Here is a 12117-nt window from a genome sequence, read left to right as displayed (position 1 = left end):
CATCAAGATCCACACCTCTGCCATCTCTGCTCATTACAACACGGATCCACCACTTTTCTCTAATCCTTTGCTAAAACAATACCTCAGAGGGGCAAAAAACATAAGGGCGCCCCGTAGAGCACCTACTCCAACTTGGGACCTCAACTTTGTTTTGGAAAAATGGACTTTACCTCCTTTGAGCCAGCTAGCACAGCAGAATTAAAATATATCTCTTGGAAGACTGCTCTGCTCCTGGCACCAACATCAGCACAAAGAGTTTCAGAATTACAGGCACTAATGGCAGTGGAACCTTTCCTCATTTTCCACCAGGACAGGGTGTCCTTAAGAACTAGCCGTACTTTAATGCCTAAGGTAGTTTCAAGTGTCTCTAAACCAAACTATTCACTTGCCAACTTTTTATCCTAAACCGCAGAATAAAGGGGAGAGACTACTGCATTCATTGGACATTCACAGGCAGTTTTGCTTCTACTTGGACAAAACCAAAGCTTTCAGAAAATCTGAGCAACTATTGGTAGCATATGCTGCAGGAGCACAGGGAAAAGCCATTTCAAAACAGACTATTTCCAAATGGATAGGGCATTGCATATGTTTCTGCTATACGCACCATGGCAAACCTGTGCCTACCAGCATTAGATCTCACTCCACCAGGGCAACAGCCACTTCAGTGGCCTACCTCAGAGGAGTACCTACCAAGGATATTTTGGAAGCAGCAACATGGAGCTCTGTGCATACCTTCACCAAGCATTACCATCTGCCTCTATACTCTAATTCCAGAGTTGGCTTCGCCTCTACAGTGCTGCAGAGCCTTATAGCCACCCCTAATGCATTATAGAACCAGCCACCCTACCTCAGCTTTGGGATTCTGCCCAAGTGTAATGACTGCAACAGTGTAACATGAACATAGTATAGTTTTGTACCTACCATAAATGTAGATGTTCGAGTGTTCACACTGCTGCAGTTCAGGTTACCCTCCCTCCTTCCCCACTTCATTGCTGGTACATACCTAGGTCTTCAACCCTTTACTACCTATGGGGGAGTATTTGCTGGTAACTGAAAGTTGTTGTTTGCTCTTCTTATTTATGTTTTATTAGCAGTTTGAATTGCCTACCTATTTGGGGGCACCTGACATCTGGGGCAAGAAAAACTTAAGAAAATGGCGTCGGCTGCATCTTGTATACCCGTCGCGCTGACGTCAGGGAGGACGTGACAGCAACCGATGCCGGACCAAGACTTTGGAACTCAGGCCGACTGGGGAACCGCCTGACGGCAGGATAACCCAAGTGTAATGACTGCAGCAGTGTGAACACTCTAACATCTACATTTATGGTAGGTACAAAACTGTACTTTAGTGACCCCCTACTGGCCAAGGCAGCATTGGTTCCCCCTACTTCACAATCTAGCCAAGGGCAATCACTACAAGTTACCCTACAAGGTGGACGACCTGATAAGAGAAAGGAACTCTCCTCCACCCACACTTGCAAATGTCCCTGACACTGTGGGTGATCAACCTTTGATCCCATTTAAACACCACTACTCAGAGGATGTGCTTTCAGTCCTGAGGGTGGCCCGGAAACCTCCAACAAGAAAATCATACCTAGCTAAATGGCAAAGATTTACTAAGTGGTGTCTAGACAAGGGAAGGGACCCTTACATTGCTGACCCCACCCCCCCCAGTTCTTGTGTGTCAACTGATAAAAAGTGAACATTCCTATTCAGTGAAAGTACACAATATCAGCCTGCTTGCCTCTTGATCCCCCCTTGCTAGCAAGGCTTGACGTAAAACTCTTCCTTAAAGGGGTGTTGCACATTAGACCCCCAAAAAAAGTATCCCTGCGCCCTGGGACCTTAACTACATCCTGGAAAAGCTTACCTAACACACTTTATATCCTGCTGGGACAGCTTCCTTTCAGATATGTACATGGAAAACAGTCCTAGTGGCTGTCAAATCAGCCAGAAGGATTTTGGAGCTGCAAGCCTTAATGGCTTGCCCCCACTACACCACGTTCCACAATGACAGGGTCACCCTGAGAACTAATCCCTCCTTTATTCCCAAGGTGGTCAATGATTTGTCTCTAAACCAATCTGTCCACCTGCCCACCTTCTTTCTTTCTCCCATAAATGAAGAGAGGATACTCCACTCCCTGGATGTACACAGGCAACTAAGAGTTTACCTGGACAAAACTAAATCCATTAGAAAATCTAAACAACTGTTGTCTCCTTCCATCCCAGAGCATTGGGCAAGACAGCTCCAAACAAACCTTTGCATGTTGGATCAGGAAAGCCATCTGACTTTGCTACTCCCACCACAGAAAAAAAAAAAACAGTGGGAGTAAAGGCCCATTCCACAAGGGCAATGGCCACCTCCAAGGCTTTCCTAAAAGGTCAGGACACTGCTTCCATTATGGAAGCAGCCACATGGTCCACTATCCACACTTTCACCAAACATTACAAGCTAGACCAAGTCTCCAGAGCACGTGCAGTATTCGCCAGGGCAATCCTACAGGGCTTTGAAAAATCTTCGTCTGCATCCAACACCCTCTCATCCACCTAAAAGCTATGGTACTCTCCCACAACTAGAATACTGCAACATAGGAATAGAAGGACATAGAATTGTTGTGTAAAATCTTAACATAACCATAGCTGTCCTCTTCCATGTTGCAGTATTCCTTCCCACCCACCAATAACCCCCTCATCATTCTCCTTTCATCCCAGCATCACCCTGGACCTATCTATGCTACAGAAGGACCCCAGGGTCCCATACCTGACACCACTGGCATTTTCTCCTGCTGGGCCTTCTACTCTACCTGCTGAGTTTCAAGTTCTGAAGATTATGCATGCCGTCACATTTAAGGTTCCTGGTTTATGGCCTTAAGTGTGCCATCCCATGCAGCTGCAACAGCCAAGCTGAAGCTTTTGTATAGGAGCTGACGTATGAGTCACCTGAGGGCAGGAAATCCCACAACTAGAGTACTGCAACATGGAAGAGAAGGACATCTATGGTTATGGTAAGATTTTACACAACTATTCTGTCATTTGCAGTTGTAAGAACTTTTCTTTGTTGAAAATAACATTAAAACTTAATTTTGCAAACAAATTTAAATCAATCTTTGCGCTTACTAGACATTATTTAAACTGACTGCCTTCCAAATTTACTTTTTTCAGCCTAGGAGAATCAGTGCCGTTTCAGTGGCTGAACGTGTGGCATTTGAGCGTGGTGAGGAAGTAGGAAAGAGTTGTGGATACAGTGTCAGATTTGAGTCTGTGCTGCCTAGGCCACATGCCAGCATAATGTTCTGTACTGTTGGTAAGGAGTCTTTAATGTCTTTCTGCATAAAGTGAAATGTGAAAAACTGTGTATGTGTGTGTGTGTGTATATATATCTATATATATATATATATATATATATATATATATATATATATATATATATTAGATATATATAATGAATAAATCTGTATATGTTAAAAAAAAAAAAAAAATCAGAAATAGCTTTGTCAAGAAGTCACGTTTGTCATAGCACCACTTTTAACATGTATGTTTTGTTTAGAATGTTTGAATTTTTTTAACATAGAATGTCTATATTTAAGTACGGTAGATATTTCTGAATCCTACTCTTTCTACAGAAGGGAGTTAAAGGTACTGTGCTGTGTGCGCACATAATTGGGTATTGTGACAAGATGAACGTTACCCAGCAACAATGGCCAAGGTAGATTTGTCTGATTTTTAGATGTGGTGATGCTGTATGTGGCAGCTGGGACCATGTTGAGAAGGTATGCGACATTTTGCAAGAGGCCAGAAAAATATGTACAAGGAAATCCTACTTGGCTGAACAGAAAAGTTTCTCTGTTTGGTATGATTCTATGAATATCCAGCAATGTTCAGTAACAGAACCTGGAGTCCTCAACTACTTAGCTGAGCTTTTCCACAGTAGTTTGTTGTACACATCCATGAAGGTGCAGCTGTCGGGTGTTTCTGCATGTCTCCCCCACGTCCCTTGTTTGGCTCATCACTCTGTAATTGAGCCGTTTTCAGTGGGCCTTGCACCTCAGTCCTGGCCTCGTCCTCCTTTTTGGTGCTTGTACTTTTATGTGGAAATACTGACAGTGACTCACTTAAAACCTTTCCTGTGATCCTCAGGTTTTTGTCCTAGAAAACCTTTCTTTGTAGCCTTTGCTAAGGGAATATGAGCCGAAGGCCCTAAGTTGTAAAGAAGCATATGCAGTATTTCATGGGGGGGGGGGGGGGGGGGGTAAGTCTTGGAATAGTTTGCTTTTTTATGAGTAGCATCCAAGTTGAGTGACCTTGTAGACAGCCACCACTGCTATGCCCCCCCCCCTTTTTTTGCAAAATCTCATTCGCAATTTTTTGCAGATAGGTACGACTTACAAAGTAGATTGGACCAGAGATGGGACTGATCGGCTCTTTATTTACACAAGTAAACAAGGCACACTGTTAGAGGTCTGTGTAAATGGTTAGGTAACTGCATTGTGGACTCTCTTTATGGTTTGCAATGAAAAGCACACTTCCCAGAACAGCCACCATTGCTACTTCTGAAGCAATGCCTTTTCTAATCTTCACACCTTCTGCAAGCAGTAAAAGCTGGGCATCCACTCCAGAACTGGAGAAGGTTTGCCCTTGCTTTCCTCTGACATTCTGTGCTCATCTCTCCACATCTGTGACCAGGCTACCACTTGCATAATCAGCTGTTATAGTACTCGTGGATAAGAAGCGATACTAAAGCAGTGAGCCTTATGATGAACATAATACAGCTAATCAAATGTGCTTCCAGTGATAGAGAATGTTAGAATAAATTGATCATCACTGAATTATAAGCTTCCCACCCACCTTTCCCTTTGCTTATCTCCTCTAGTGTGGGTAGAGGATATAAGAGGACCTTTAGAAACTACTCATGCTGTTGATGGGTAAGAAGAAAAGAGGCTATTCTAGTCTGTCCTTACTAATTGTCATCTTTCCCACATCAGACCCTGCATGGAAGGAAACCAGCTACCTCTCTATTTCCCATTCAGCTCATGAAGAGTTTTGAATACATGTTCTAGCCTTTTTCTACAGAATCTGCTCTTGCAGGTTTTGAAATTGTTGCACCGGCTTATCAGTAATTGGGGCAGGAGAGGTAAGCCCCCTGCTTTATAGTCTGGGAACAGATTTATGACCTGCAGACACCAGGTTAAATTTGTTGATGACTGTTTATTGCTGTTTCCTTTACACAAAAATAAGGGGGTGGCAGTGCTATTTTAGCCACACATTATACTCACCTGGGAAGGGTGGAAATGTACCTTCTAGCTATTTTCCTCAGATAAGGTTAATACTGCAGCCCTGATCCTTTTAGTTTATCTGTTAATGGTGAGTGTATTCACACAGCTGTAGTACATTCACTAGTTACAGGGCTTTTTTGTGTGACTACACAGTACCAGCACCCTGGCACTGACAGCTGGTTGTGGCGTCAACTACATATTCAAAGGAGATTTTTTTTCTTTTAAATTAAAAGAAAATGAAACGTTTTAAGGGCATTCTTTAAGAATGCCCTTGGCGTCTTGTCAGTCAGATGCAGTGGGTGTTTGTGACCTGTTTTAGTCTTCTGCATCTGTGCGACCGATTGTCTTCATCTTCCGTGTGCGCGGAATTTGGATTCCAGAAGATGTTTGGACTACGGACCAAGAATGGACAAGTGAGAAGTAGTGGGGTATGTGTGTGTGAGAAGTAGTTAGGTAGGGCTGTGTGGGTAAGAGGTAGGTAGGGGGTGTGTGTGTTAGGGAGATGTCATTTTATTCCTTTGTTGCAATTTTCTAGTTGTGGAATTTCCTGCCCTCAGGTGACTCGTAAATCGGCTCCTACACAAAAGCTTCAGCTTGGCTGTTGCAGCATGCGTGGGACGTCGCATGTAATGCCATAAACCAGGGGCTTTAAATGTGACGTCTGCACGCACAATCCTCAGAACTTTCAGTGGCAGACTACCTATGCATCGTACGATCGCTCCTCAGATGTCGCATCGATAAAGCTAAGTAACCCATTGGGTTTCTGTTTTTTCTTGTTTTGCCAATTGTTATTGCTTAGGCTTGGTTGTTGTAGCTTTTATCTGATGTCTAGTAAAGGAAAAGTGTCAATGCGGGTGCCAGATACCCCATAAAGACGCCCATGATAGGTGTATTTTTTTGCTTAGGCCTGGAGCACAGCTATTCCGCCTGCTCAGTTTGTCAGTCATTTGTGCCTAAAGATCCTATACTGCTGTTTGGCCACTTTAAACCTCTACCTAGAAAACCAGTGCCTTAAACAGTTGGCCCTTAGAATGGATCCCACATCGGAGGCCCCATCCGAACCTCTGCGCAAGAAGGCCAAGATTCCCAGGCTTTCTGCGCCTGCCGCTTCACTACCAGATGCCTCATCAACTGCCCATCCTAGGAGTTGATGAGCACCTGGCAGATCCATTGACTTCGACCTTTAAGGAAGCTGCTTGCACAGCCGACCGGCACATCCTTGGAGCTTACCCAGACACTGACTACCATCTATGTCGAACCAGATTCTGTGGTTCTTCCGACTGGGATCCAGACTTAGGAAGTGTTGACCTCAAAACCTGACTCCAGCCCAGTTCCTACATCCACCCTGGCAAAAAATAAGCAGAAAACCAAGCATACCTCCTCCTCTGCAGAATCACTACAAGATTGGCAGGCCTTCACTTCCTCTCTCATGCAGGCCTTCAGCCTCAACCTCCACTGCTCTGCCTTTACTGATCCCTAGGCCTGCTTCTGCCTCTTCAGTCCCACCCATGACCTCTCAGGTTAGGGAGGAAGAACATGTTTTTTTCTTTTTCTTCCTCAGAGGACTCTATTTCATATACTTCCCAGATTGCTTTTCCCCAGGCGTATTATACTCCTGATGAGGAATCTGTGGAAGGGGTTCCCCCCCTGAGGATATTACCTTTGCTGAGACCATCACCAAGATGAAAGACCATTTCAAATGGGATACCTCACAAATGACTGACACCCAAAAGAGTTTCTTTGAGCTGCTTCAAGTAGAATCCCCCCTCCCCTTCGGCTCTCCCTCCTGTTCTACCTGCTTACATGGATGCCTTTAATTCAGCTTCTAAGGCTCCAAACTCCCAGTCACTGGCCCCTAAGTGCCCTGACCGATTCTGTAAAGTGCCAGAGAACCAAAAATTCCTAGTTAAACCACCATTGGCGGACCCAGCTGTGATTGCCACCTCCCCTGATAAGAGTGCTGCCTTCCGCCTCCCTCCTACCCACAGAAAAAGATAGCAAATATATGGATAGGATGAGAGAAGGTATACATGTCCTCCACTTTGGCTTTCAGAGCCATAAATTATCAGACCCACATGACTAAGTATGTCTAGACTTAGTGTCTCAAGCCTCCTCCATGCAGGCTTCTACTCCTGACAGTCCCATTAAGGCTGACATTTCCTCCAAACTGTCCTGGCAAGTAGCCAGGCACTCCATTAAATGTAGTTACGATGCTGCAGAAGCATCTGTCTGCTCTGCAGCATCTGCTTCTGTCCTCAGGAGATATTCCTGGCTGAGACTCTAGAATCTACCAGAAGACTTCAAGTCCAAGATCTTGGATGCCCCTCTGGATCACAATTTCCTTTTTGGAAACAATCTGCAGACCTCTTCAAGAATCTGCAGGAAAATAAAGAATTACGGGATATCAAATATCTTCTGGTGTCCCCCATTCCCCGAGTATTACAGGAACTACCCTGCTAAAACCACTTTTGTAAGGCATAACCCTCCACAGACAGCTGCCTCCTCTTCCAGAAGTAGAAGAGAGGCAAGAAGACCTACCATGTCCAGACCTACTGCACCACCTCCTCAGCCCAGACAATTCTTTCAGGACAGAGGAGTTCCCAGTAATGCGTGACTGCCTTGCCCGCCTACCACTTTCTGCACGCCTTCCCCACTGTCTCCCCTTCTGGCTATCCATCACCACAGACCAATGGGGTCCTATCCATTATCCAGAAAGGGTACTTCTATCCTGGAAAGAAAATACCACCCAGGAAAGGTATTACATCCCCCCCCCCCAAAAAACAAATGTATCTCCTTCCACAAGTTTTGTCAGACCTGTTAAATCTAGGCACCATAGAACCTGTCCCCCCAGGACAGGAAGGAAAGGGATTCTACTCCCGTCTCTTCCTGGTCCCTAAAAAGGATTGCCTCTAGAGACCCATCTTAGATCTCTCCTATCTAAATCTCCACCTTCAGGTACCCTCTAAAATGCTGTCACTCCCCACTCTGTTGCCTCTAATCCCAGCCAAGGCTTTTATGGCCACCTTGGACCTAAAAGAAACCTACCTAAGCATACCCATTAGGACTTCCCACAGACTATTCCTGCGTTTGTCTGGCCCTTCCTCTCATTTCCAGATTTACCCATATCTGGACAACATCCTAATACTAGCAGAGTCAGATACCCTCTCAAGGCATCTGCACTTCGTGTCGCTTTTACAAAATCTAGGGTTCACCATCAGACTCCTAAAGGCCTCCTTGAACCCAGACCAGGGCAAGATTTTCCTAGGCTGCAGAATCAGAATGGACAAAATGAAGGCCTTTCTCCCACATGACAAGGATGTTCTTCATCTCACATTGCTGCAGTCCTTACACTTGGGTAGTCCGCTGTCCTCGGTCGGCCCGAATATCAAAGTATAAGGCTGACGTCGGTCAAGGCGCATTTGACTGACATCAGGACGTCAGGGTACAAATGCGCATGCCCGACGTCATATCCTCAGTCTTTTTTGCCGCATGGTCCGATGCAGAAGCAGCGTTGCAAGTGCCGTTCGGCGTTCTGAAATTTTTCGAATTCGGAGTTTCAGACCGAGTCAAAGTTGGCTAAGTACCCCGTTGGGGAATATTTTAGTTTTTCTTGCCTCAGTGGTTTACCGGATGTCAGAAAAAGTGAATAACTGTATTTCTTGTGGGAAACAGATACCGCATAGAGATTATCATACTTTGTGTATTCCTTGTTTAGGGCCTGAGCACAATGTTGTTGGGTGTCGCTCTTGTGCTAGATTCAATAAGCGCACTATAAAGAGAAGGTTAGATTGTGCCAGGTTAGTCTTGAGCGGTGCAATTATAAAATGCCGTCGGATGCTCCGACGCCCGCTTCTTCGAAGAAGCGCAAGGACAAAGCAGTTCAGCCTAGGCTAGAAGAGCCGTCCGTACCGGACGCCGGTTCTTTAGAGGTGTCGGTGGAGCCGCCGGAGGTTTCTCTGGAGTCCCAGGGAGAGACTTTGTTATTGCAGGATGTGGCCTTTCAGGAGGCAGGTCAGGCTGAAGGGGCTTCTCAGGTTACTGTACTCCCCTCCCTTCCTAGGGTAGTTAGGCCCTCTCCTTCTGTTTCCAAGGCTTCTCCCAGTGGCAGGCCAGGTTTAGCTTCAGTTGGTGTCACCCCTAGTTCTTCAGGATCTCTGTGCCCAAGAAGCATATGCTTAAAATGGCAGAAGATTTGATTACTTTGATTAGAGGTTCTTTGCCCCCTCCTGATAAGAGACCTAGGGTGGAACCTGAGCTAGGGAGTTTTGAGCAGGCTTCGGATGTTTCAGAGTCTTCGGCTGAAGACTTGCAGGAGTATTCTCCTTATTCTGATTCTGATGTGGATGATTCTACTCCTTCTGCTTCTCCTCCTGAGGATTTTTCTTTTTCAGAGACTCTTCATTCCATGAGGGAGCATTTTAAGTGGGAAGGTCAGGACTTCTCTGATTCCAGGAAAAGGCTTAGGGAATTCTTGTTTTTACCCCAGCATAGGCCTTTGGATATACCTCCTGTTCTGGATGTTGTGGAAGATGTTTTTGCAGAGGCTTCTCTTAATCCTGATTCTTTGCCTCCTGCTCCTGTTAAACCGGATAGGTATTACAGGGTGCCTGAAGCTCATAAGTATCTTAGTCCTAGGGCAGACCCAGAAACTGTTAGTCAGGGGCCTAAGGGTGTTAAGGCTTCTGTTGTCAAAAATCCGGTTCCTCCGGATAAAGAGGCCAGGGCTTTGGATAGATGGGGAAAGAAAGTTTATACTTCTTCCACCCTAGCTATGAGGGCTTTGAATTGCCAGTTTCACATGTTGAAATACCAAAACTATCTCCTTTCACAATTGAAGTCTAAGGTAGATGCTCTGGCGGAAGGTATTGAGTGTAAAGAGTTACAAGATTTAGTACATGTTTCTGAACAGGTGGGTAAGCATTCTTTGCAATGTGGTTTTGATGCTGTACAGGCCTCATCTAGGGTGGCTGCCACTGGGTCAGTTCTTCGCAGGCACGCCTGGCTGAGGGATCAGAATTTATCTGACCATGTTAAGACAAGGATTTTAGATGCTCCTTTTCAATCTGATGTGTTGTTTGGTTCTCCTGTTGAGGCAGTCTTAAAGAAAATGGAAGACAAGGCTTAGTCTATGCAGACTGTTAAAGATTTTTTGCAGGTTCAGCCTCCGAAGTTTAGTAGAAATTGGACTACCAAGGGGTGGACGTATCCTTCTTATGATTCCCAGTCTAGGGGTAGGTCTAGACGTGGTAGGGGCAGAGCTCAGGGCTCTTTCAGGCCTAGAACAGGAGTTCACCTGCACAGTCTTGGTGAGGGCAGGGGTCAGTCCTTCGTAAACAGACCCAATGACCTACCTTTTCAGCTGCCAGAGCCTTCTGCCTGGCAGCACCTTTGGGAGGAAGGTTGGCACTTTTCAAGGAAAATTGGAGTTTAATTACCCAAGACAGATGGGTATTGGATATCATACACCACGGTTACAGGTTTTATTTCCATACCTTGCCTCCTTTCAAAGGCATGCCAGGCGTTCCTCCTCAGCAAAGAATAGAGGCTCACAAACAAATTTCTCTGTTACTTCAAATAGGGGCCATACAGCCGGTCCCTATGCCAGAAGTGGGCCTAGGATTTTATTCTCGCCTGTTCCTAGTACCAAAGAAAGGGAACACGTGGAGACCAATTTTGGATTTATCTATCCTCAACACTTATCTGGACATTCCCAAGTTCAAAATGTTGACGTTACAACAGCTTTTACCTCTGCTGGGCAAAGATCATTGGATGGTAACTTTGGATCTCAAGGAGGCTTACCTTCATGTTCCTATCAGACTGAGTTGCAGGAAGTATCTGCGTTTTCGGGCTGGGACTTCTCATTATCAGTTCTCTGCATTGCCCTTTGGCTTATCTACTGCGCCCAGAGTGTTCACGAAAGTTCTGGCTCCAGTGATAGCTTTCCTCAGGCTAAAAGGAATACAGATCTATCCTTATTTGGACGATTGCCTGATTCTGGCACAAGGAAGGGACGAGCTTCTTCATCATTTGGAATATGTGATAGCAGTGCTAAGATGCCTGGGGTATTCTGTGAGCGAAATAAAGTCCAGTCTAGTACCCTCTCAGGACATGTGCTTTCTGGGTGTAAGACTGAATACAGCATCCCAGATGGCCTTTTGACCCCGGACAAACAAAAGAATCTTTCCCTTTACTTTCATCAATTGTCTCATCAGTCCAGGCTGACTGCAAGGACAGTCCTTCAAGCCTTGGGGTTCATGGCATCTTGTATTCTGGTGCTTCCCAATGCCAAACTGCATATGAGGAAGCTACAATGGTATCTCAAAAATGTATGGACACAGCACTGCCAGGATCTGGACACTGTCATTCAAATAATACCTTGCATTCAAAAGGAATTGTTGTGGTGGGCTCAGGAATGTCACCTAAACAAGGGACTCTCTGTGACCCGTCCAGAGGCGAGTCAGATTCTAACGACAGATGCCTCAGACAAAGCTTGGGGAGCTCATCTGAATGGAAAGTGGATACAAGACAAGTGGCCTGCCAGACTACAACATCTACATATCAACTTGAAGGAGATGTTAGCAGTCCAGTTTGCATTAATAGCTTTCAAGGATTTACTTCTTCCAGGGCAGGTGTTGATTCTAACAGACAACACAACTGTCATGTGGTACATCAACAAGCAAGGGGAACACATTCTTATCCTCTATGCAGGCAAGCAATGATTTTGTGGGAGACTGCTCTCAGTTTACAGCTAAATCTTCAGGCAAGGTTTCTGCCGAGCACAGAACTCCTTAGCAGATGTGTTGAGCAGGCGAATTATGGATCCCCGAGTGGAAATTGGATCCTC

The 12117-nt window shown here is 45.4% G+C and overlaps 1 protein-coding gene across 1 annotated transcript in view; it reads left to right on the top strand.

Moving 5' to 3' along the window:
• DHX9 (DExH-box helicase 9) overlaps nucleotides 1–12117 on the top strand; it is a 1660482-nt gene that overhangs the window by 665806 nt on the left and 982559 nt on the right. Inside the window, exon 11 of the mRNA XM_044086769.1 lies at nucleotides 3163–3304. Coding sequence (XP_043942704.1) covers nucleotides 3163–3304 — 142 coding nt within the window. The remainder of the gene's footprint in view (nucleotides 1–3162; nucleotides 3305–12117) is intronic.

The sequence above is a fragment of the Protopterus annectens genome, chromosome 10.part0 (genome assembly GCF_019279795.1).
Source record: "Protopterus annectens isolate FY-2018-M chromosome 10.part0, PAN1.0, whole genome shotgun sequence".
Classification (NCBI taxonomy): Eukaryota; Metazoa; Chordata; order Ceratodontiformes; family Protopteridae; genus Protopterus; species Protopterus annectens.
This window is presented reverse-complemented; position numbering and strand designations above follow the sequence as displayed.